Source organism: Uranotaenia lowii, chromosome 2, assembly GCF_029784155.1.
Source record: "Uranotaenia lowii strain MFRU-FL chromosome 2, ASM2978415v1, whole genome shotgun sequence".
Classification (NCBI taxonomy): domain Eukaryota; kingdom Metazoa; phylum Arthropoda; class Insecta; order Diptera; family Culicidae; genus Uranotaenia; species Uranotaenia lowii.
In genome coordinates, this window is record NC_073692.1 from 215,833,308 (window position 1) to 215,860,745 (window position 27,438).

Here is a 27,438-nt window from a genome sequence, read left to right on the forward strand (position 1 = left end):
AGTTGTACTACAGCAATCTATTCAACGCTCCGACAGCAAAAATATTTGGAAATGTTTAAATAATTTATCTGGTAAAGGATTGAAAGAGCATGATTCAATAAAACTTCTAATCAACGGAGAACAAACAAGTCACGAAAACACTGTTGCTAACACTTTCAATACATTCTTCAGTAACATAGGTCCCCAGCTAGCCTCCACTTTAACGAGCCAGCGAAATACTAACCGATTTGGAACATTGTCACAACTGCGCAACTCAATATTTTTGGAACCGGCTACTCAACAAGAAGTCATCACGAAGATACGAGATCTGGATCCAAATAAAAGTGCTGTATCAGATGGAATACCCGTTTATTTTATTAAAAACCATTTTCGATTCTTCTCTACGTTAATACGAGATATTTTAAATGAGAGCCTCTCTACTGGGAAATATCCGGAATGCTTAAAGGTTGCTAAAATCATTCCGATACATAAATCAGGATCAAAATTCGAAGTTAATAACTACCGGCCCATCTCCATTCTACCTGCCCTAAATAAACTGCTAGAAAAATTGCTGGTCACGAGAATAACAAGGTTATTTCGAAGCCAAGGAGTTCTATATGACTGCCAATATAGTTTTCGGGAAGGATCCAGCACAACTACAGCCGTTTGCGAGCTTTTCCTTGACGTTTACAAATCCTTCGACCAGAAGGACCCCGTGGGACTTCTTTTTCTCGACCTAAAAAAAGCGTTCGACACCATCGATCACGATCACGCCATCCGTATGGTGAAAGAGTACGCGAAGCGCGGTTATAAAAAGAAGCGGACATGTGTTAGTCACTGCGCCATTGTGACGATCGACGTTAAGAATGCCTTCAACAATGCCAGCTGGGAAGCGATTGCCAAAGCGCTTCACAGGATGCTTGTTCCCAATACTCTCTGCTGGATAATAGGATTCGAAAATCGAATCCTGACGTACGAAACCGAAACTGGGTTACGATCTACTGCCCTAACAGCGGGTGTTCCACAGGGCTCCATACTCGGACCTGTGATTTGGAATGCCATGTATAATGAGGTGTTAACGCTGAAACTACCAGCAGGCATGCAGATAGTCGGATTTGCTGACGATATCGTGCTCATGATTACCTGCGAAACAATCGAGGAGGTAGAAGACCTTACAACGGGGTCCGTAGAAAGGGTTGGCATCTGGATGGAGGGAGTTAAGCTCAAATACCTCACCAAAAAACTGAAGTTCTGCTCGTGACCAATAAAAGAGTTGTGCCGCACATCGAGATTACTATTGGAGGGCACACGACATCTTCGAAACAGCAGCTGAAATACCTTGGAGTAATGGTTGACCATCGCTTAAGTTTTGGTGCGCATGTCAAATACTGTTGCGAAAGTGCATCGAAAGTCATAGATTCATTGGCCTGGATTATGCCGAACTGCCATGGTCCAATGAGTAGCAAGAGACGTCTCCTTGCGAGCGTAGCACTGTCGAAACTACGATACGGAGGAGCGGCCTGGAGCTCCGCGATAGAGGTAGAGTGCAACAGATCCAAATTACGGAGCACACATCGGTTGATATCCATGCGAGTTTCCTGTGCGTACAGGACCATATCAGCAGATGCAGCTTTTGTCATCGCGGGCATGATTCCCATCGACATAACTCTGGCGGAGGATATGGAATGTTACAAAGCAAGAGCTGTTAGAGGAGTGCGTAAACTTCAACGAGTAGCTTCAATGCTCAAGTGGCAGGAGCAATGGGACGCATCGAACAACGCAAGATGGACGCATAGACTAATCCTGGGTAAATCGGAAGTATGGAGAGGTCAACTTCTACCTGACGCAGTTCCTTTCGGGTCATGGGTGCTTCAAGCAATACCTTCATCGGTTTAAGCTTATCAGCTCGCCTTATTACCCGGAATGCGTAAAGTCGGAGGAATCGGCAGAACATGCTATTTTTGTCTGCCCCAGGTTCAATTCAAGGCGTCAACAACTTCAAAATTTGAACGCTGAAAACATAGTGAGTGAAATGTGTCGCGACGAACAATCGTGGCATGCTATAGTCGACGAAATCACCGCGCCCTAAGATCGCGTTGCTTTTGAATTAAAGTGTCATACGAGGCCCAAGATCTTCCATTAGCTTGTCAAATTTGGTTGACTATCTCGCTCTCTCCGTTCATCATCTTTCCTGATTCTTATCAGATCACGCATGCGATTCTTATCAGATCACGCATGCAAAATCAGGAAATATTTTGAACGGAGAGAGCGAGATAGTCAACCAAATTTGACAAGTTAATGGAAGATCTTGGGCCTCGTATGACACTTTAACACGTTCGTCGCCACGGCACCCTTATTCGGGTGACGGGTGTATTTCCTGAGGGCCCCGTCACATCAAAAAGCAGGTGACGCTCTCTTACTCAAGTTAGCCGCTCAGTTTAGCCACACGTTGCAAATCTGGGAACTCTCTCTTTTTTCTTTCTCGCTCCCAGAATTTCTTTGGGCCCGGCTAGTAAAACTACCAAAATGAGCGTGGCGACGAACGTGTTAATTCAAAAGCAACGCGATCTTAGGGCGCGGTATAACCCTAATCTGGACTCATACGTGTGGTGGGACTTAAAAGGTCTCACGTACTCCGCTACGATCTTTCTTGCAGCAAAAGGAAGCGGAAATACCATTCGGGGTGGTCGTGTCGGGATTCTAGCTTAGTAGTTTCTCAATCGGCCATGCCTTGGTGGTTAGAAATCCTGCGGAAGTGGTTGCTGTGACGGGCGCGAGTTACTTTGAAAGCGTTACCTAACCGGCACACGTTTCGGGGTCTTCCGTACCAGTCTGAAATTGGCGATAGAGGAAAAGGAGAAGGAGGAAAAAGGAGAAAAAGGATAAAGCAGAACGATGATCAAGGAGAAATTGAGGAAAAATTGAGAAAGAGGAAAAGGGTGAGATGTATAAGTGCATGAGCACAGCCTATCCTTTGATGTAGTATCATAGGGTGAAACCAAGGGGCATATCTGGCACACGAAGCCCAAGGTGGTTTTAGTGGGACGAACCCACTCACGGCAGCAAACACCCGGCTTTATGGTTTGAAGTCAAATTTCCATCTTGTAAAAAAAACCATCGATCACGAAATATTGTTGGAAAAACTAAATTTCTGTGGTATAAGAGGGAACCGTTAGAAATTATTAAAAGCTTCCTGACAAATAGAATCCAGTACGATGCAATAAACGGAGTTCGCTGCTGTCATCAATCGTTGAGAGTCGGAATACCCCAAGGCAGTAACCTCGGTCCTCTACTTTTCCTTGTCTACATCAATGACCTACCTAATCTCAATCTGATCGAGAAGCCACGTCTATTTGCTGACGATTCTTCTCTGTTCTACACTGGGAAAACAGCCCACTCAATTGTCGAGAGCATACGTGAGGACTTGAAGGTTTTACGACAATACTTTGATGAAAACCTATTATCACTGAATATAGCGAAGTCCATATACATGATTATATCAACAGCAGTTGACACAGCAGTTGCATGCAGACTTGACTATTGAATCAATACAAATTGATAAAGTGGAAAACTACACATATCTCGGACTGAACATCGATAGCAAACTTAAATGGATCAACCATATCGCCAAGCTGCACATAGAAGTCAGTGCTACGTGCGGTTTATTATGGAAAATTATAAAGTTCGTACCAAGAAAGCAGCTGTCTTGGATGTACCAAGCATTTGTGCAGTCTAAACAGCAATATCAAGTTTTCATTTGGGGTGCGTCAGAAGATATACCTAAAAAAAACTACAAGCTGCTCAAAACCGTTGCTTAAAAGCTATATTTAATAGGCCCAGAACGTACTCTTCACGACTCCTGTACTCAGAAGCTCCGCACTTGACGCTACCAATAAAAGCTCTACGGGAATTGCAGGCGATCCTGATCATCCATTCACACCTACACGACCAGCAAGCTCATCACAATGTTGTATATGAACAACCAAGCCATGCATACACCCTCCGTAACCAAGCTAGCCTCTCAATTAGTAGACCAAGCTCTGAAATGTCACGGAAGGCATTTCCTTATTACGGCAAACTACTTTATAACAACCTTCCTAGTGTTCTTAGAAATGAAACGAACACAAACAGGTTCAAATCAATGCTGAAGCAGCACATCAGAACTAAACTGGAAAGTTACTTCTACCCATAATAGTTCATATGTTGAAAGAAACCCGATGATCTGTAATCCTTGAAACACCGCCAATACGCTTCCTTCAAAGAGATTCATCTCGCTGGAAGCAATGTGGAAATTATACTTCCCATAATTTTCTTTTGAAGAATCTTGAACGACACTGGGAAAGTTGCATTCGAACGATTTACACTCTCGTTTTAATTCTTTTCTTTTCCGCCAACTGCCACCACCCTCCGCCGCCCACCGCCAAATCACCGCCAACCACTGCCACCCATCGCCACCCACCACAACTCAACGCCACACACCGCCATCAATCGCCGTCACCACTAACTGCCTCGACCACCACCGAAATACCAATAAATGTTTGTTGAAAAGAAAAATTACGGGATTGATGTATAATATTGTAAAACATGAGTGAAAAAAAAACAGAAATAATAAATGATGAGGAGGTTTTGCGCCCACTGGAGAAGCACTTCGGAAAGAAAGTACTCTCCCGCGGGCTTTTCCCTGCTGGCGGCGTACGTGTGGAGGCGAAGGATGAACCACGAGCTCGCGCGACTCTACGGCGAACCCAGTATCCAGAAGGTGGTGAAGGCTGGCCGGATACGACTGTCCTGCAAAACAGGTGTTCGCTATTAATCCGGTAGGAACGAGACAGCCAGGGGCGCAACGAGCAAGGTGGTTAGACCAAGTGGAGCGTGATCTGGTGAACGTGGGATGCTCAAGAAGTTGAAGAACGGTTGCCATGGACCGAGTGAATTGGAGGAATATTATTCATCAAGTTATGTTGTGAGACGGAACACCAAATAAATAAAATAAACAAATCTCGAAGGAAGACAAAATTTGTTTGATGTCCCTGGTTTTCAATCGAATTCATTTGTTTTTTCGTAAACGATACTGTAAGTAGAAAATCATACATGCATGTATCAACACTAAGCAAGCAAAGTTGGGTGGTTTCTCGAGCAAAAAAATCTTCAATTAATCGAGCGTATTAAAATGCATTTTATTATTCGATGAAATTAATATCACTAAATTCTGCAAAACAAGGATAACAAAAACAATCGACGTTTAAAGTGCTAAAGCAAGAAGAAAGTAAAAGACGTTAAACATCTGCGTACAGGTACCCCAAAAACTGTGTCCGTCTCTGCGGCAAACCTACTATCAGGTATCGTTTTTACCATTCTGATTGTTCGGTATGCTGGGTTTGGGTTCCTCTTTGGCTTCAACATTGACCACAACATCCGGCGGACCATTGGCCGGAGTATTCGGGGCACTGCTATCGATGGTGCTGCTGGTCATCAGATCGCTTGGTTCCACCGGTCGTTCCGGAATGTCGTTCAGGATGTGCGCCCTCGCCTGTTTGGCCAGTTCCGATTTGTAGTGCTCCGACTCCAGCTCTGTCAGCGATTCACGATGATCATTTTCCTGCAAATTGATAAAGTGTAACCTTTAGAATATTTAGTCTTTCGTAATTTTTAGCCAAACAAATCATGCATCTCATGCTTATTCTCATACAATAATGTGTCCAATCGAGCCAATAATTGATTCATCATTCCAAGAGTGGGAGCTTTCAAAATCATAACCTACAAATTTGAAGATATAATTTTGTGATATGCTTTTACGGCATGAAAATGATGGAATGTAAGTTTAATACAATTGAAACATAAAAAAAAACAAGCAGAAATCTAAAAATGAGTATTTAATGTACACATGTCATTACAACGAATATGAAAAATAGAATTTAAACTAAGGATTGTAAACTACAGTATATGAAAATCACTAAAGAATATCAAATTTTTTGTCATCTTTTGAATTGTTAATTAAAGTGGATGTGTTCTTCATGTGAACGAGAACGGAAATTCTTCACATGGAAAAATTTCCTCGAAATGAATTATTAAATAAGCTTTCTTGATTCTACAAAAGGCGTTGATGAAAAGTATAACCGAATGGGTGATTATCAGCACCCACTTTGTAGAGAAACTAATTTTCGTGTTTTGTCGTATTTTACAATGAATTTATCCTTCAATTCAATTAATTGAATCATTTCATAATGTTAAAATGTGTTTTAGTAGCAAATTTGATAGAAAATAGAAATAATTTGTGTGGGATGCGTCATATTTTGTGTATATGTATATGGGAGCCCCCCCCCCCCTTAATTCGTAGGGGTTTATAACCATTTCCGGCCCCAAAAATTATCAGATGCCATATTTCATGATGATCGGTTTAGTAGTTTACGAGTTTATAGGGAGACAGACAGACTGACAAACATACATTTTTATGTACCCTGAACTGGAGTAACTTTGATCGCCGGGGTAATTTTGATCAACATGAATGTGAAATATCTGAAAACTTTTTACTACGTTTAAAAGCCTATAAATTTAGTTTTAAATAGGCTAAATTTGGTTTGTAGTTTAACATTTTTTATACTACTTAAAATGTAATGTTGAAGCTTTAAAATATCTGTTTTTATTTGGAGACTAACAAACAAACACCTCTCCTGATAAAATAATAGTATTTTGTATGTGAAAGTTTAACTTTTTTCTTTTGTATAGGTAAAGTTTCAGTGTAATTTTTATCGTCATTCTGTGATAATTTTGGATATTTAAAAAAAACGGACATTTCATATGAGAAAGCCTGTAATCCTATCAAATGGTTAAGTTTGAAGAAAAAAAGAACATGGGAAGAGTGGAAGGACCTAGGGGATTGCATGAAGCTAAAGTTTCATTTTTTTAGCTAAAAAATATGGAGATATGTTTATGATTTTTGCCCCTAAATGTATGCAGCAACATTGTCCATCATTTTAGTATATTTGTTTTTTAATGAAAACGTTGAAAAATTCAATTAAGTCAAAACAAAAAATAACAGTTATTGATATTTTTAAGCCTTCTGTGCTAAATAACTGTAAAATGTAAATATGTGCTTAAACATATAGCGACGATTATGGCAGTTGGATTGAAATTTTTGTCTCAACACACGTACAAGATAATGAGGATGGCCAACGTTAACCTATGACCCATGTTTTCCAACTCTCCCCTATTTTGTGCAAAGGTATGAATTTAGTGCAGCACACAGTTTGTCCGTAGACTTATCTAAGCAGTTTGATTGAATAGTTTAGTGAAAACTAAACAAAATTTGGACGGGTTTTATCTAAAATTCAACTGTAAGACTAGAGTGTCTGCCCCGGGATTTCCCGGACGGGAGTTCCCGGGAAATTGATAAATTCGGGAATTCCAGTTTCCCGGGATGCGTAGTTTCATTCCCGGGAATTCCCGACATGTATATAATAATATATAATAATTTTGTTACACGGCTTTTGACAAGTTTTTTCTGTCATAAATTGTAAATTTTCAATTTTTTAAGTCAAAGAACCCCAACAATAGACTGAGTCAATTTGGGGTTAATTTTGAAATTCGTAACCCCAATCTGCTCTTGAGTGTCAATATGACACTATTGAAATAATTAATTTTGCATCATTACTTTTTCATATAAAAGCCCAGGAAAAAACTACCCAATCAGACCTCTCTTGTTTCTCTACCGATTTTTTCAGGGTTCATAGAAAATTCGTCAAAAATTCTGTGTTTTGTATTTTGACAATCTGAAAATGCAAACCTGTGGCAAATTCATCAACTTTTTAATTCTTTATTCAAAATTTAACTGGTGAGACTTAAAAAACTATGATTGAAAAGTATAGCATCATATTTCAGCTTTGTTGAACACTAAGTGAAATTTTTTTCAGTATTCTATAGCTGATCGGCAGTCTTTTTCCGAAGCATGTTTTCCGAATTTTTCTTAGACTTTGAATAACGGAAAACTGAAGTATTGAAGATGAATATTGTCTAAAAACATATTTGAGTTACATCACGAAGTTAACAAAACTATAAATTGTGTTCAAATCAGTTGGAAAACAAAAGAAATATATTGGTTTTAGTCAGGAGTGTCAAATTGACACTCCAGGTACTGTGACAGGTAAAAAAATCAAGGACGGATGAGAGTTGAACGCTGGAGTCTTGAAAGCTGTGTTTTGGTTCAAATCTCATCCATGATTTTTTGCAGATTTTTTAAGTTACGTTTACATTACTTAATTAGAATTTTTTGTTTTTATGGGAAAATTGAATATATTCTTCTGAAAAATCAACATCATTTTTGTTTCTTCTGTAAAACCGAGTCTGAAAATGGGTTTTTAACCAATTTTTAAATTCTTGACAAGTGTCCGCTACAGAGCTCATTTTGCTGTCCATCACGATTTTTTTTTTAAATATCTGCGCACTAGCGGTCCAAACATTCGCGTACGATTTTATCACTGTTTTTGTTTATTTTACCGATAGGCAGCTTTCCTACCTTCTAGAAATGAAATCAAGCCTGTTTTTAAGTCAGCTAGATGATTCAGTTAGAAAAATTTACCTGTTTCATCACTTCTCCCAATGAAATTTTCGAATTGCACTTGATTAAACCTCTCACACTCCTAAACTTCATGGAATCAATCATCTGCATTTTTATCCAAATTTTAGCTCACTGTTAGATTATCTAAGGCACCTCAAACGATCTACATACCATTTACATTTTGTTCGAATAGTTTATTTTTAGGTATTTTTGGATCTCTCACTGGGACTTTCCTGAATTTTTCTCGATCCTGCCCAAAAAATGTTGTCAATATCTCAAAAATCACTTGACAAACTGTCATGAAATTTTTCACACGTACAGCGTATCCATGCGCTCAAAAGTTATCCGCGAAACAAAGTGTTGCGTTTTTTTTTTTCGAATACACTGCTTAAAAATTCTTGTTTCAAAGACACAAAGCATTAAGAAATTGAATTCTTCAATTTTTAAAAATTTAAAAAGGTAAGATTACAACTTTTTCTGACATCACCCCAGAAAAACATTGAGTAATTGGGATTTTAACTAATTTAACAAATTTGGTGAAGACTGTGAAACGATTTGATTTTTGGTTTTAAATATTAAAGATGCAATTCAATTAAAATGTTTAATCAATAATAGTATTTTTAAATAGTTTTTTTTGTTGTTTGAACTCAATTGAGTTTTTCAAAGTTTTCTTTCAAAAACAAATATACATACTCCAAAGATGGACAATGTTGCTGCATACATTTAGGGCAAAAATAACAAATATTTCTCAATTTTTTTTGGCCTTAAAAACAAATGAAATTTCACCTTCATGCAGTTTCCTAGGTCCACCTACTGTTCCTATGTTTTTTTTTATTCAAACTTAACAATTTGATTTAGTTTTGAGCCATTTGTTAAATACAGGCTTTCTCGTAGAAAATGTTTGTTTTTAAATATCCTCTATAGAAATAACTTTAAAACTATACTTATACAAACAAAAAAAAGTTTAACTTGCATATTAAAAAAATCATTAGCTTCTAAATGCTGTCATTTAATCAGGAGAGGTGTTTGTTGGTGAGTCTTCGAGAAAGCAGATATTTTTAAACTTTAAATCTACATTTGATTGAAGCAGGGCCGTAGGAAGAACCGGCTCATGGGGGGGGGGTTTGATAAAAAAAAAATTCCCTATAACATTTTTGTTTGAACAATGCATATACAAGTGAAAAATGCATGTATATGTTGATACATATTATTCAAGTTAAAGTTATTTTGCTTTAAAAGTTATTCATTTTTGAAAATAAGTCTGGAAGATGACAATTTTTCTTCATGAAGCTTGAAAAAATAACGGGATTTGTGATATACAGTTGCGTCAAAAAAGATTAAAATCGCGTGAAACTGCGCATTCTTTTCCAACTTTGACAATCTGTAATTTCTCTATCGGTTGATATGTTTTCCATACACATATCCGTCCAAAAAAGAATGAAAGGCTGCATTTTTTCAGTCATTGTAAACACTTTAAATTTTGTATAGCGTTAGTTGGATAGTTGAACAAGATTGTGTAAAATTTCATGAAAAAATATCAACCGAGAGAGAAATGGCAGCATGTCAAAGTTGGAAGAGAGTGCGCAGCTTCGCGCGATTCCATTCTTTTTTTTTAAGTAACTGTAGCTCAATTGGTAAATCAGTTGCCTTCTGAACTGATGTCCGTGAGTTTGAGCTCAAGAGTAAACATCGAACAAAGTTAATTCGGATAAATTTTTCAATGACTGGTGTCCCAAATGCATCCTTGAGAAAAGTCGGGAGTGGCGTAATGATGTAGAAACGACTTTCCATATCGGAACAAAAAACAAAGGATTTTGAACGCTCCATTTAGAAAAAAAAACTTTTTTGCTAACTAACATTAGCAAGCTAATTCTTTTGAACCACAAGCATAACCATTTTAAGTATGGGTGAAAATGTATCAAATATTCAGCAATTAAAGTAAAAAATAAGGTTTTTTCTACTCTTGTCAACTCAATTACAATTAATGATTTTTGTGAGAATCTATGATTTTGAAGAATCTGCAATATATGTAAATAATGTTAAATCAAATTACCAGGAGGACAAAAAACAAATTCAAAAATTATCATTTATTATTTATTTATAATTATCATATTTTTATTAATAATTATCATATTTTATTATTTTATATTTCATAATTTTATTTCTATGATTAAGGTTTTAAAAATTTAAATCTAGATTTTTCTAAAAACTAATTCTTTGAAATAAATCCAGATCTTATTTCTTGTATGTGATTTTCACCAGGTTTGTGTCTCTAAACTGACTTTGATTGGATTTAAAAAATTTATTATAAATCAAGAATCAAATTTATGAAACTGCGATCTCCTTCAATTTGAATCCTTTACGAAATATAAACATTGATATTTTAATATTATTTATATTTTACTATCAATATATAAAAAAAAATTAAACCCAAAAACGAAATTCCTATCAAAACCCTTAACCAGAAACCTTTTGTTTGATTCTGAATTTATGGTTTTCAATATTAATTTTGTTTTAAATTTAAAACTTTTAAATTTAAATAAAATTGTGAAGGATGAAATTGTTTCACATTTTTTAATTCTGGACTTTCTTATGTTCCAACTTTGCAGGATTCTTAGCAGGAGTCTATACCAAAGATCTCCAATCCAATCTGAAAATCAAGAACAATAAACTGAATACTTACTAGAAATTTTTGCGCAAGTTTCCAGGCCGGGCGAATCCAGGCAATTTTATTCTGAAATCTTTTCACAAAAATCCAGCCAATATGCAGGCCAATTTCGGAATTATTCCATTAAAGTAAAAAAAAAAAACACATAGAAACTGTTTTTAATCAATCGAAACACATCAGCCGATTCATAATAACGTTTAAAGTTTCCAAAATTTTTTTAAAAAATCTAAATTATTTGGACGCGAGATTCATCATTCTTATGACTCAATTGAAATTTTCGTTTGATTTGACAAATAAAAGGAGAAAATTTGGTCAAAATCTAGACAATCTGGTAAGCTTATTAGTCTAACTTTTTTGCACTCAATCACTATCAACAAGTGAGATTTTTTTTTGAAAAACTGCTGTATAAATGTTATCCGGAAATGAGATTTTGAGGTTTTGGAGTCGAGATTTTTGCACTATTGTTACTCATGAATCATTTCAGTTTTTATGAAAGTTTTATTAGAAATTTAAAATTTTATGTCTAGCAAAAAAATTTCACTTGGCATTTTTGGACCTTCATGGGCGGGGGTTTAACCCTTAAACCCTCCCCGTTCCTACGGCCATGGATTGAAGTAATATAAAAAAAGCTCCAACTACAAACTAAATTAAGCCTATGCGAAGCTCAATTTATAGGCTTTCAAACGTAGAAAAAAGTTTCCAGACATTTTAACTTCAGACTTAATTAATGATGATTATCTGCAAAAATTTCATGTTGATCAAAGTTACACCGGTGATCAAATTTCCTCCAGTTTACGGTACCTTGGTAGGAACACAGAATATCTATATAAATTCATGTTTGACAATACCTAACACATATCATTCGTCTCCCATCAGTCAGTGAACACGGTCGTGGTTTTGCGAGCCTCGTGTGTGAAAAAAGTGTTCTTTGTTCGGTTGATAGGAGAGAGTTGCCGTATTCAATCCGGTGTTTTTTTTGCCGTATGGTGACACAAAAGACAATTAAATTTTCGCTAGCTACCAAAGTGGAGAAGTGCCCTCGCTAGAATAGGAAAAGTGATACGTTGACTTCCCCGAAACTTGGCCTGTCGAGTGCTGGTGGCCTACAGTTTTTTATTCCGTTGTTCCCCGTGAAAAGGATTTGGCCCCGCTGGAAGTGTTTGGAGGTGCGGGTGAAGGTCGTCGTCATCGTTTGACAAACGGCCTAATCATCTTCGTCAGACTAGTTCCCCGCTCATTGACGTTCGTGGCAGCCATCTTCAATCAACGAAAGAAGACCACGTGGTTGGAGCCATCGTTAGACACTGGACCAAATATACGACTTTCCAATTGGCCGAATAGTCGTGGATTACGAAAAAATCAATCAAGTTTGTAATATCTTTTATTTTTTTCACTGTTTCTCCCCTATCTTGTTTCCCTTTTTTTTATATTTCGATCATTGAGTGCTTTGCTCATATTTTTAAAACGGAGGCATTAGTGGCTCCGTTGAAAAAATATGAACGAAGGCGGGGGGTTAAACCCCTCAGTTATGGATGATGAGAGTCCAACCTACGAGAATGAGGAGCATCTGGAGGACCCAGATGCTGCTGGTCCCTCAAATGCTAGTCTTTCTCAGATGGATGATGCCTCTTCATCATCCCCAGCTGAGAGTAGAACAACCCGACTCCGAGCATATGCAGAGGGCTCATCTTCCTCTGGGCCATGGGTGGTTTTCATCCGGCCCAAAAAAAACGGTAAGCCTCTTAACGTGGTACAGATCACCAAAGATCTGGCGAGGTGGCCCTCTGTAACCAGTGTTACAAAACAGCGTTCAAACAAGCTGCGCGTTGTTGTGGCTAACTCGAAAGCTGCAAACGAGATTGTAGCAAGTAATTTTCTGAACCTAGAGTATCACGTTTACATCCCGTCTCGAGACGTAGAGATAGAGGGCGTGATCACAGAAATGAGTCTGGATGCGAAATACGTTAAATCTAACGGCGTTGGCAAGTTCAAGAGCCTCGATTCGACTTCTGTCGAAATCGTGGATTGCCGTCAACTCAACACTGCCAACGTCGTAAATGGAGTTACAAAGTATTCGCCTTCAGCTTCATTTCGTGTGACCTTCGCGGGTACCGCCCTCCCTCACTACGTCTTGATTGACGGAGTTTTAAGGCTTCCTGTGCGACTCTTCGTGCCTCGACCCATGCATTGTAAAAATTGCATCAAGTTGGGGCACACAGCGTCGCACTGTTGCAATAAGCCACGCTGTCCCCAATGCGGGGAGAATCATGGGGATGGAGCATGCTCAGCAATAGAGCAGAAATGTGTTTATTGCGGGGGCTCACCCCATGAAATCTCTTCGTGCGAGGCATTCAAGAGTTGCTGGGATAAACAGAAGCGCTCTTTAAAGGAACGATCGCGTCGTTCTTATGCCTCTATCTTAAAGAGCGCTTCTCCACTAGACCAACCTCATTCAAGTAACATCTTTTCTGTGTTGCCAGTTGACAACGAAGAAACAACGGATGAGGAAAACCCTTTTGTTTTCGTTGCAAACTCCCGGAAACGTGCTAAAACAACTCCCAAGACACCCAAAATACCCAAGAAAATCCCTGCAATGAGCCCTCCAACCAGTGTCCCTAAAAAGCCGAATGCTGCAGAACAACAAAAACAAAATCCTCCTGGATTCCGCACGATTTTTTCACCACAGAACGATTCAACACCAGCAGGGACCTCAAAGGCCCCTTTGACGAATGCAGTTTTTTCAGAATCAACTTCCCAGCCAGGATTGTTTAAGTTGACTGACATTCTGAATGGAATTTTTTCGTTTTTCAACGTTTCTGAATCCATCAAAAGCATTGTTACAACAATGCTTCCTGTAGTAAAGACATTTTTGAAGCAATTGATGCAAACTTGGCCCCTCATTTCAATGTTTATCTCTCTCGATGGCTAATTTACGCCGAGAGGTCGGAGATATCACTGTTATACAGTGGAATTGTCGTAGTTTAGTTCCTAAACTGGATCCGTTCAAATTTCTTCTTCATGAAACTAGTTGCGATATTTTTGCCCTTTCAGAAACATGGCTTTCTTCTCAATCAAACATCTCATTCCACGATTTTAACATTATCCGTTTGGATCGCAACGATTCTTATGGAGGGGTGCTTTTGGGGATCAATAAGCGCCACTCCTTTTATAGAATCCACCTCCCTTTATCAGGAGGAATTGAAGCTGTTGCATGTCATACAACTATAAGAGGTAAGGATTTATGCGTTGTCAGTTTGTACTGGCCTCATAGAGTTGCAGTGGATCGAAATCACCTAGAGGACCTGTGCTCAGTGCTTCCTGAGCCATGGTTGATCCTGGGTGACTTCAATTCACATGGAACTGTCTGGGGAGAACAAACTGACGATTGTCGTTCTACTCTTATTTATGACATTTGTGACAGTTTCAATTTAACAATTTTGAACACGGGTGAAAAAACACGGGTACCTAAACCCCCTGCAAGACCAAGTGCAATTGACCTCTCACTCTGCTCAAATTCACTATCATTGGATTGCCAGTGGAAGGTAATCCCTGATCCCAATGGTAGTGATCACTTGCCAATCAAAATTACAATCACCAATGGGGCCAGCACTTCAAATTCAACAAATATGGCATATGACCTTACAAGACACATCGATTGGAAAAAGTACTCGGACGAAATAACAGATGCCATTAATTCTATGAATGTTTTACCTCCTTTGGAGGAGTATCACTTTCTTTCACGTTTGATCCATGAAAGTGCACTTTGCGCTCAAAAAAAACCTATCCCAGATTCATCTGTTCTTCGAAGGCCCCCAAATCCATGGTGGGACCAGCAGTGTTCCAAGCTTTATAAGGACAAATCAAAAGCATTCAAAGATTTTCGAAAATATGGAACCCTCGTCCTTTTTGAATCATATGTTTCCCTTGAAAATCAGTTCAAAAAATTGATCAAAGGGAAGAAAAAGGCGTATTGGAGGAATTTTGTGGGTGGTTTATCACGGGAAACATCCCTGAGTACCTTATGGAAAGTGGCACGAAGCATGCGCAATCGATCATCTACAAATGAAAGTGAAGAAAATACACATAGATGGATATTAAACTTTGCACGGAAAGTCTGCCCAGATTCTACACCTGTACAAAAAATAATCCGGAACGTGCCTCCTGATAGGTGTGGTCTGGATTCCAGCTTTTCGATGGTCGAATTTTCACTTGCCCTCCTCTCTTGCAACAATTCAGCTCCGGGAATTGATAAAATCAAATTTAACTTGTTGAAAAACCTTCCGGACGCCGCCAAGTTTCGCTTGTTAAATTTATTTAATCAATTCTTGGAGAACAACATTGTTCCCCAAGAGTGGAGAGAAGTGAGAGTTATCGCTATCCAAAAGCCCGGGAAACCAGCGTCCGATGCGAATTCGTACCGTCCAATAGCGATGTTGTCTTGTATACGCAAGTTGATGGAGAAAATGATTTTGTTTCGTTTGGATAAATGGGTAGAAGCAAATGGTCTCCTTTCAGATACTCAATTTGGGTTCCGAAGGGGCAAAGGGACAAACGATTGTCTTGCTTTGCTGTCTTCAGAGATACAAATGGCGTACGCAAAACGTGAGCAAATGGCTTCAGTGTTTCTAGACATAAAAGGAGCTTTTGATGCAGTCTCCATAGAGGTGTTGTCAGACAAGTTACACTCCAGGGGTCTGCCTCCACTATTGAACAACATCTTATACAGTTTGCTTTGTGAGAAACATCTGAACTTTGCTCACGGAGATATTGCAGTTAGAAGAACCTCTTACATGGGTCTCCCGCAGGGTTCATGTTTGAGTCCACTTCTGTACAACTTTTACGTAAGTGACATCGACAGTTGTCTCTCTGAAGGCTGCACTCTAAGACAACTTGCAGATGACGGCGTGGTGTCTGTCACAGGATCTTCTGAGTCTCATCTGCACAGACCTTTACAAGATACTTTGAACAGATTGTCTTCCTGGGCTTTGGGGCTTGGGATTGAGTTTTCCCCTCAGAAAACGGAGATGGTTGTTTTTTCTAAGAAACATAGACCTGCTCAACCTAAGCTCCAACTCCTGGGCAGAACGATCACTCAATCGAGGTGTTTTAAGTATCTTGGGGTTTGGTTTGATTCCAAGTGTACCTGGAGGGCCCATATTGAGTATCTGAAAGGAAAATGCCAACAAAGAATCAATTTTCTCCGATCAATCACTGGCACCTGGTGGGGAGCCCATCCAGAAGATCTTTTAAAATTGTATCGAACAACTATTCTCTCAGTGATGGAATATGGTAGCTTCTGTTTCCAGTCAGCTGCCAAAACTCACCTCATTAAACTCGAGCGTATCCAATATCGTTGTCTCCGCATCGCTTTGGGCTGTATCCCCTCAACGCATAACATGAGTCTCGAAGTTTTGGCAGGAATACTCCCACTAAAAGATCGATTCAATTTACTATCACTCCGGTTCCTCATCAGGTGTGAGGTCATGAACCCATTGGTTATTGTAAATTTTGAAAGGCTTCTTGAGCAAAATTTTCAAACCAGATTTATGTCTATATACCATGTCCTCATGTCGATGCAGGTAAACCCTTCTTCGTATTCTCCCGCTCGTGTTTGTAGCCCAGACTACGATGATTCTTCTGTCCAGTTTGATTTGTCTATGCAGCAGGAAATTCGTGGAATCCCGGATCCGCATCGTCCACTTCTGATTCCAAGAATTTTCGAAACTAAATATAGACACGTCGATGCTGATAAAATGTACTTTACTGATGGATCACTTATAGAGGAATCAACAGGATTTGGAGTGTTCAACGAAATATCTAGCGCCTCTTACAGCCTCGAGTCACCATGCTCTGTGTATATAGCAGAGTTAGCAGCAATTCATTGGGCTTTGGACAGTATCGCTTCAAGGCCAGTTGGGCACTACTTTATTGTAACGGATAGTCTGAGTTCTGTTCAAGCAATTCACTCAATAAAACCGGGAAAGCACTCACCATACTTCTTCGAGAAGATACGGGATAGTTTGAGTGCTTTATCAAAACGTCGCTTTACCATCACCTTTGTTTGGGTTCCCTCCCATTGCTCGATAGAGGGTAATGAGAAGGCAGACTCTCTGGCAAAGGTGGGGGCGATGGAAGGTGACACGTATCAGCGTGAAATCGCCTTCAACGAATTTTACTTTTTAGTTCGAAGAAACTCTCTTGTCAACTGGCAACGCAAATGGGACGAGGATGAGGATGGTCGGTGGCTCCACTCGATTATCCCAAGGGTAAGCCTTAAACCATGGTTTAATAGATTGGACCTGAGTCGGGATTTTATTCGTATATTTTCCCGTCTCATGTCCAATCATTGTTCCTTAGACGCGGTACTCTATCGTTTTGATATTGCTGGCAGCAATTTGTGTAGTTGCGGCCAAGGTTACCACGACATCGAGCATATTGTTTGGTCGTGCGAGGTTCATCTTGTCGCTAGAACGAATTTGATAGAATCCCTTCGGGCCCGAGGAAAACCACCCTATGTTCCAGTGAGAGATGTGCTGGCTGTTATAGACTTGGACTACATGTTTGAAATATACCTTTTCCTAAAAGCTATTGATCTTCGTCTATAATTCTTTTTATTTTCATATTTCCCTATCTATCTTCTTTTTTCTTTAAAAGTGAACTAGATATAAGCACACAATTGTAATCAAACAAAACGAGTTTGGCTCCTTAAAGCCTAAAGGTACGAGCCGTTTCAAATAAAGAATTTACAAAAAAAAAAAAATACCTAACACATAAGTTAGGTTTCCACGTGATATACGAACGGTCCGAAGTGGATATTTTTATCAGTTCCAAATATAGGCTAAATAACATTCTTCACAGCTTCAATATGAAACTAAAAAAATGCGATAACGTAATATTAGCTAAGTAATACTCTTTAATCGTCTTTGGGAGGACTGAATAAGTTTATGAGAGATCTTTTTTATGGAAATGTTTGTAGCTTGAGAGATTTTTAACATGATGATTCCCATCCACTTTTTAACACTTACTGAAATTCATAGTTGAGTCGATTTTTTAGAAACGAAACATTTTTCACGTTTATATTACCTGAGAAGTCCGTTAAGTTTTACAGCTAAAATTTTCTTGATTGGGTCCAAACTAGAAAAACCCGATTTAATACACTTAACAGTGGATTGGAGGCTTTCTTACAGAGTGTAAATTATCTTTGAAAACATATGACACATTAATGTATTCCTTATTTCTGAATTATATATGATTAATCTATATAAAAGATTGTGATTAAAAAAATTGAAAGCAAAAATTACTAAACTCAATATAAATAAAGATGGCCAGTACGTTTTTTTTGGAGGTTAAACGAACTGATATTCAACGAGTGCATTTACTATCACTATATTTCAAATTGTTTAAGGTTGAGAGTCACATTTTTCGACGCTTACTAGTGGTCAAGGGGTTAGCCTCCTAAACTGTCATGATAGATAGCGTGGGATCGATTCTGGGCTGTTTGATGAACTTTTGGTCAAATTTTCGATAGCTTCCGTAATTTATTTAGCGATTGCTTGCTACTGCTGCTGAGCAAATGGCTACCTTTTTTGGAGCCAACATAAGCATGATATTTACTATAGAATAGAACAATTTTAAAAATTTTTGTTTTTTTTTCAAGATATGACCTACAGGAAAAAAATCCAATTTTTCAAACTAAATTCATCAAAATCGTAAAACCCAGAATAGGAACACTATGTTACAAAATTTCAATTGGAACATACAAATCCACGGACATCTTCGTAACTCGTCGAGCTGAGTCGATTGATATATATAGAGTGGGGTCTGGGACCCTTAATCAATGATAGCCCCAACTAACCGTTCGCTATGCCTTTCTGTAAGAAAGAAAAAAAGTTCATGCATTCAATGCCAAAAGTTAAACGAGAAATTTTGTTTTAAGATGAACCTAGTATTGGGTGAGTGAATTGAAAAATCCCATGCAAACACAGCCACAAAGTAAACAAACATCTAGCCAGGTGAGAAAAATATAAAGCGAGCAAAGAAAGAAAAAAACAGCAAGAACTAGAAAAGTGTCCCGCCAGGGTTACCCGCAAATAATTCCTCAGATCCAGATCTCCATCCTGGCTGGTGGCTCTCAACACCAAAATCCCACTCTGGTGATGTTTCTTCCGGTGACGGCTCAGAACACACGGAGCGCCGACCTATTCGCAAAACTCGAAACAACAACAAAGCATGAGCAATCACACACATTCGACCACCACCGAGGGGCTTTTCAGAGAGGAAAAAGCTAGACCTCGACACATTCGTAGAATTCGACACCTGCCAAGCAAAATCTGTCCGTCTGCAGGAAACCATTGATGGGGGTTTAAAACTCACCTCGTCAGCCACGGAACTGAGTGCCGGTTGCGAAATGTTCTTCGAAGGGTTCAACCGGGGGGCGCTGTCTGCCCTCTTGGAGTTCAGCGACTGATCCGACGCCTTGCCGTCCTTCCGGAGCAGGTGAGGCTGCGAGACTTTGTGGTTGATTTCCAGGGCCGATTTCAGCAGGTCAACCTGCACGATGAATATTTCATTGAGCGAGCATGGAAAGCGGAAACGGAAAAAGAGAAGACGGGTGGGTGTTGATTTAGGTTGTGGTTTTCCGGCAGCACTAACGTGATGTGAGTTCAAGTAAAAGAGCCGAGAGTACATCATCGTCACCGCCATCTTCATCATCATCATCATCGGTAGGGCTCAATCAATTTGCGGTCGATTGACTAGTGAGGTACCTACCACCGGAATGTATGGATGTGGTAATCGGTTCACATTGACTTAAAACTTACCTTGGAGGCACTTCCTCCCCCTTTGGGAGCGCGCACGTACTCGATGTTGTAGCTGCTGCGGCGTCTGGACAGCGAATCCGTTACGTCACCCTGAAATTAATAGATAATACCATTTGTTAAAATTTCTGTTTTAATCATAAAATTGTTAATATCTTGCAAAAGTCTTTCATTGCTTTTTTTAAGAATTGTGACTCAGCTTGAAATCACCGAGTTTTCACTAAAAAATTCAGCCACTTTGAAAGTTTCATCAGGGGAGTACGTGGATACTTGATCCCCTTTTCTTATTTTCACCATATCTTTTTGGAAAATTGAGCAACTCGCCGTTTTTTTTGCATTTTCTGACAGCGTGCAACTTCAAGTTTATATGCTCTAAAACTCTCTCTCTGAACTCGTAGATGAATTAGAAGCATTTTCGTGTGTCTAAAAAAATTGTGATATTAATCAAGTTACAGGAGACTTGACCCTTTACTAAAGGAGACTTGATCCTTAATTCAGGGTGCCCTGACTGTAGGCGAAAATCCAGTTAAATCTAAAAATTAAAAGTCCATTCACTATTTCTTGCCATATTAGTTCTCATTTCACAGTTTGTAAGTATCAGAAAAAGAGAATTCTCATAGTTTGTCTACTACCCTAAATTCATCGCATACCTTAAGGCGCAATTTTTTAGTTTGTAGATGAATAAGGTATTTTCATGCTAACCAATGATCATGATCCATTCAGAATAAAAATATATCTTGTTGGACTCTAGGGATCAATTATACCTATTACATACATTAAGGAATACTTCTTCTTAAAAAAATGAGAGTTTACTATAGCTTTGAAAATATGGCATTATGAAGTTCATAGAGTATAATCTAACGATTGACATATTGGAATAAATATTTGTATTATAATTTTTCTCATGTGAGAAACATTTGAAAGTGATTCAAAAGATCTTCAAATCAAATTTTGTTAAATTTTTAAAACAATGTTCAATAACTCGAAAAAAAATATTTCAAATTTGTTGAGGTAACAGCATTGTTGTTTTGCTCTATTTGGCACATTTTTCAAGAACATTTGATATTTGTAAGATATACCTATACCGAGATATAGTAAAGTAATCGTATCCCCAGGGATCTAGTATTCAAATTGAAAGATCATTTTCAGTTAAATATTTGGGCATTTGGTTTGATGGTTAACTTTTAAGGAGAAAACATATCAAGTATTTAGTCAAAAAATGGCAAATAAGAATAAATTTTTTTTAAACTGTTACAAGCATCTGGTGGGGAGCACATCCACAAGATTTCATTACACTGTACAAAACCACAATTTTTTCAGTTCTTCAGTATGATTTTTATTGTTTTGCAAGTGTATCCAATGGTCATTTAATAAAATTAGCTCGAATACAATTTTGTTATTTGTGAATAGCTCTTAGGAATATGATGTCTACGCATCCAATGTCAACGGAAGTGATTGCAGGAGTGATGCCTCTTGAGCTAAATTTCCTAGAACTAAATTTACTTCAATTATTTCGTTTTCAAGCAAGGCGGAAGATTATTATGAATAAATTATATATTTAAATTTAATCGTGGAAAAAAAATTTACAAAGAGCTCATAAAAATTGAATCTTTTAATCCACCAGATGAAAATATATTTGATTTTAAAGTTGATGAAATTCAATTTACTGCTAACGTTGATTAGAGTTTTAAACAAGAAATGGAAAATATACCGCCAAGATTAAAGGCACAAGATATGAATCAAATTTTTAACCCTTCGTTTCATAAAGTTACAAATTTGCAACAATTAATGTATGGAAAAATGGAAAAATCGTATTTTATTTTAATTTTTTTTCTTGATGTACTCATCATTTTCAACTGTTTAAACTGATTTTTAAGGAAAAATAAAAAATCATGAAACGAAGGGTTAAGTAAGATAGAAGGTTTAACGACAAGTAGTCCGATTTTTACAGAGGGATTTGTAATGCATCAAAATGTAGGTATCATTCTGATTTTTCACAGAGCTTTAATTTATCAGCACCATGTTGAATATTTGTAGCAGAATTGATTGCCATGTTCTACAGCATGGGTGGCCAACATTTTCAACAGACGGGCCAAATTTCAGAAATGAGATTGGCTGGCGGGCCAGAAAAAAATTGTGCTGAAATATTCAAAAAAAAAAAAAAACGAATAATAAAAGATCTTTTAAATGCTATAAAAAACATTTGCCTGGGTAACATCAAGTATAGATAAAGCTTGCCAGATTACCCGATTTTATCCGGGTTTTCCAAGATATTTAATACAAAATTTGGGAAAAGTCTGGTCCGGTTGGTTGGCCGGATTTCATAAAAAAAAATCTCGGATTTTGTCCGGATTTTCTCACCTTTTTTGCCGAACCGAACGAAAAACAATTTTTATTTTTATATTTTTTATTTATGCGTCTAAAACGCAAGTTTTTTGAACAAGTTTAAAAAAAAAAATAATAATGAAAGGTTTTGTGGAAGCCTAAAATACAATTTAAAATCTGTTATTAGGTTCAACGGGATTTTATTTTAAATTTTTATTTTTTTAGTAGATTTTGGGTATTTACCATATTTGCCCGGATTTTTGGTAGACAATTTTGAAATCAAATGCCCGGATTATGCCAGGTTTTTAGATAAAATAGCCCAAATTTGTCTGGCCTGGATACGGACTGAAAAAATTCTGGCAACCTTAGTATAGTTTCATCTTTATGAGTCATTTTTGTTACTAGCATATTTTTACCAATTTTGCTTTATTTTAAAAATAGTAGGATTATTATGCCATACGAAATGATTTATCCCTTGCAACTTATGTAAATCAATCTTTTCAAGGCAATTCTTGGTTTATTGATCCCAAAAATGTCAAATAGTGTGGCTACAATGAATATTAAGTCAATTTCATGGTCTCTAAGTATTAAAAAATGACCGCTCATTTTTCAAAGTTTTCAAGTTATCGTTCTTCTTAGAAAAATTAAATAGGCAAATTAAAAAAAAACCCGCAGATTGTAATTGTTGAAAGAAAGAAACGTCACATGCTTTTGACATTGAAAAGAATAGCTTTTAACGGACTCTACACCCAAAATTCAGCCTCTGTGCCAATGGCGTGTAGTCAATTTCATAGCATCATTGGTACAAGAAGATAACGCGACCGGCACTGATTCGATTTGCGCCCACCGGCATTAACCTCCCAGCGTAACCGAATTGCGTATGTCTGAATGAAACAAAATAAAAACGTTTTCGTGTCCCTCCCAATCGCATCACAAGCCGAAGAAGGATGGAAATAAATACCGGCCAACACCAGGCAGCCAGCGAACCGAGCACTGTGCGTGTGAATGTAGCAAAAGCAACAACCAAAACATCCTTCTAATTCAATCAACCGGCAAACACGGCTAAGCTGTGCGTGTGTATGTAGCAAAAGCAACAACAAAAACATTCCTTCAATTTACCGGCAAACAACACCGGCCAAGCTGCCCGGCTTTAGCAGCTGTGTATATGTAGCGTGTGTATGTAATAGCAGGCAGTAAGCAAAGCACAGTTCTCATTCAATGGGTTTCCCGTTCCTTCACTCCCGTTCCCTTTCCCGTTTCCATCTTAAGACAAAGGAATGCATTGAAAGGAGGCCAAACGCCGGGAAGCCGCCGTTGTACGTTTTTTGTGATTGATCGGTAACAGAAAGCCTATGACAAATATACCTCGTCCTGCATGAAGCTCGAATAGTACACTGGTTAGAATGTCGGACTGGCAAGACGCTACAATTGGTGATGTGAGTTCGATTCTCAGTACAGCGCTGTGGTTTTAATTTTTATTTTCTTGTTTCTGGGATGAATTATCCAATAGGAAGGAAATCCCATAAAATGTTTTTCTTGTTTCGCTTGAATGTAGTGGTCATCATTTTGATTGGGAGCCGAGTCCTTATGCCAGTTACGGTTTTTCAAACATACCGTCTTCGGCACAGTGCACATTTCAGAGCATTATCGGCACAGAGATGTGCTAAAAAGGCATTGGATTTTTGCAATCTCTTCTATGGGTGTAGTAATATCATAATGATATTGATTTTTCAAATTGTGGAACTCAACCTCAACTCAATCCAACTATTTTTAAATTTTCCAGTACCTCGATTTGACAAGTGTATTGGAAAATCCTTGTATAAACAGGATGAATACGAATTTGATTTTTTGATAATCATTGCACTTTTTGTAAGTTTAAAATTTGGGAAAAAAAACGTTCTTCTGAGAGATTTGCCAGTACAAAACAGATTCTAGTTGAATTCTACTACCGAACTGTAAATTCTGTTTAGTTTTTCATTATTGACGTACTTGTACATAAATACAAAGCAAGATGCCAATTAAAATATATTTGGAGTTAGTTTAATTTTCATAAAGCTTGGCGAAAAAACAACTACACCCAAAATTCAGCCTCTGTGCCAATGGCGTGTAGTCAATTTCATAGCATCATTGGTACAAGAAGATAACGCGACCGGCACTGATTCGATTTGCGCCCACCGGCATTAACCTCCCAGCGTAACCGAATTGCGTATGTCTGAATGAAACAAAATAAAAACGTTTTCGCGTCCCTCCCAATCGCATCACAAGCCGAAGAAGGATGGAAATAAATACCGGCCAACACCAGGCAGCCAGCGAACCGAGCACTGTGCGTGTGAATGTAGCAAAAGCAACAACCAAAACATCCTTCTAATTCAATCAACCGGCAAACACGGCTAAGCTGTGCGTGTGTATGTAGCAAAAGCAACAACAAAAACATTCCTTCAATTTACCGGCAAACAACACCGGCCAAGCTGCCCGGCTTTAGCAGCTGTGTATATGTAGCGTGTGTATGTAATAGCAGGCAGTAAGCAAAGCACAGTTCTCATTCAATGGGTTTCCCCGTTCCTTCACTCCCGTTCCCTTTCCCGTTTCCATCAGAAGACAAAGGAATGCATTGAAAGGAGGCCAAACGCCGGGAAGCCGCCGTTGTACGTTTTTTGTGATTGATCGGTAACAGAAAGCCTATGACAAATATACCTCGTCCTGCATGAAGCTCAAATAGTACACTGGTTAGAATGTCGGACTGGCAAGACGCTACAATTGGTGATGTGAGTTCGATTCTCAGTACAGCGCTGTGGTTTTAATTTTTATTTTCTTGTTTCTGGGATGAATTATCCAATAGGAAGGAAATCCCATAAAATGTTTTTCTTGTTTCGCTTGAATGTAGTGGTCATCATTTTGATTGGGAGCCGAGTCCTTATGCCAGTTACGGTTTTTCAAACATACCGTCTTCGGCACAGTGCACATTTCAGAGCATTATCGGCACAGAGATGTGCTAAAAAGGCATTGGATTTTTGCAACCTCTTCTATGGGTGTACTGTGAAAATGTTCACAGCAAACTTTCGATATTTTACAATATTGAAGTTGATGTAAAATTATTGTTTCAATTATGATGTTGATAAGATTCGGTGATTTTTTTACGAATTTTAAATGATTTTGATACGATTTAACTATCGTTCTGAGGCTATTCAAACTCCTCAATATTAAGACTAGAGTCCGCTTGAATGCTCTTTAAACCAATGATATGTAGTCACCAAATCCCAATCGGAAAATATTGAAAAATTTGTTATGGGATACACAGATAATGTGTCAAATACCGTAAAATTTTGATAACTTGAAAACCGTAATTTTAGTGATTACTTTTTGGTAAAACTATATGAGACTCTCAGAGCTAAAGACATATATGTAAGAGCAAAAATGATCGATTTCGAGTAAATAATGCCAAACGATTCTCGATGATTCAAATTAAATTTGGTGAATTTTTTAGATTTTTATAATTATATCCTTATACTTGCACGCTCGAAAGAAAATTACAACTGTTCGAAAAATAAATGGAAAATGGCCAAACACAGTAATTTAAAAGCATGTTTTCTCGAAATTTGTTTTCAAACACTTTTATCTCTTTGGCTTATATCACTTCAAGGAGATTTTCAGATCTCTGTTTTGAATTTTGTTAGTGTAGATCCAGATATATTTATCCAAATGATATACACAGACCGAGAAAAATGTCAAATTCTTAGACAATAACTTTTCCAAAAAGAGCTTCGCGGGCCACAAAAAGTTGGTCGCGGGCCACATGTGGCCCGCGGGCCATGATTTGGCCACCCATGTTCTACAGGGTCCGGTAATTTAACTGCTACAAAACTTTAGGAGTGATTATTACGAATTATACAAAACCGAGTTAGATGACACCTTGTCACCTTGTTAACATTATGTCTAAGATGTCAGAGGATATTATTGTTAATTTTGTAAACAAGTGTTTTTTTTGTAAAAATAGTCCTCGAACCTTAACGTAGTGCTCTGATTGCCTAGTTCCAGGCTGTGAAACGGTAGAAAGATATATTTCATGAGTTGTCCAATGAGTTATGATTTTTTTTTTTAAATTTGTCTCCCCCTTTTAAGATACCTGGAGATCAGAAGTACCCAAGTATACAGTGAGCGAAATAAGAATAGCACCACTATGTGTTTTGCTTGTTAAAATATGAATGTTTGAAAATCACCAAAATGTTCTTCTACAAATTGTTTTGAATTGTTCAACGGATAAATCAAGCATAAGTTTACTTTTTTTGGACGTTGCATTTGGCGTTGAGGATCAAAACTATGAAAAAAGGGTGCGAAATAAGAATAGCACCACTAGTGTTTTTCAACAAAAACAAAATTATTTCTCAAAATTTACCGTGTAAAAGTTTTAAGAGATGCTCCTATAGCGTTAAGGAATTTGATACTTGAGCTATAATACTTTATCAAACTGCTTTATTCCTTCATTATCATTCATTAGTATGATGCAAATTGACGAATCATAGATTTGAGGCTGAATTTGAATAAAAAAAAGGCTCAAATTCAAAACACTAATGTTTTTAAATAGTCAAACGCAATTTCTCTAGTTTCAAGTCATAGATGGCAGCACTATCTCGCAATTAAACCGAATTGATGCCCATTTTCGAATATCTGGGATTAATTCAGGTGTGCTGGATGATTTTGGTCAAGAAATAAATACTTGGTACCGTGTGACCGCCTTCGAAATTCTAAGATCACAATATCAAAAAATAGGAATTTCATCAAGGACCTATAAAAGTGAATTTCTTGGACCGATAATCAGAATATTTTTGTACTTTCCGATGGAGCTTGATGAATCAGATAACTAACAGTATTATTGGTATGATTTGAAAATGAATCGGAAGTTGAGATGAGCAGGTATTTTCGCGGTGGTATATTCTTGTGCTGGTGATTTTTTTTTTTTTGCAAATCCGGAAAAGATTTCTACAGCGTGAACTCTACAAAATTGTGTTGAAAAACTACCTCAAAATGATGAATATGAGCCTTAATAAACCTGAAAAATCAATATTACGACTTAATTTGGTTTTAACGGCAAGATAGTG

General features: G+C 37.8%; 1 protein-coding gene across 4 annotated transcripts in view; it reads right to left on the bottom strand.

Moving 5' to 3' along the window:
* Positions 1 to 5,135: 5,135 nt before the first annotated feature.
* LOC129744793 (uncharacterized) overlaps positions 5,136 to 27,438 on the bottom strand; it is a 158,177-nt gene continuing 135,874 nt past the window's right edge. For 3 of the 4 annotated variants that reach the window (XM_055737498.1, XM_055737496.1, XM_055737497.1), the window contains exons 10-13: positions 20,021 to 20,110; positions 19,575 to 19,751; positions 19,286 to 19,399; positions 5,136 to 5,578 (exon numbers count right to left, since the gene is read on the bottom strand). In XM_055737498.1, the coding sequence (XP_055593473.1) occupies positions 5,315 to 5,578; positions 19,286 to 19,399; positions 19,575 to 19,751; positions 20,021 to 20,110 (645 nt within the window). In that variant the 3' untranslated portion in view covers positions 5,136 to 5,314. The remainder of the gene's footprint in view (positions 5,579 to 19,285; positions 19,400 to 19,574; positions 19,752 to 20,020; positions 20,111 to 27,438) is intronic. The other variant, XM_055737499.1, reaches the window with a different exon arrangement.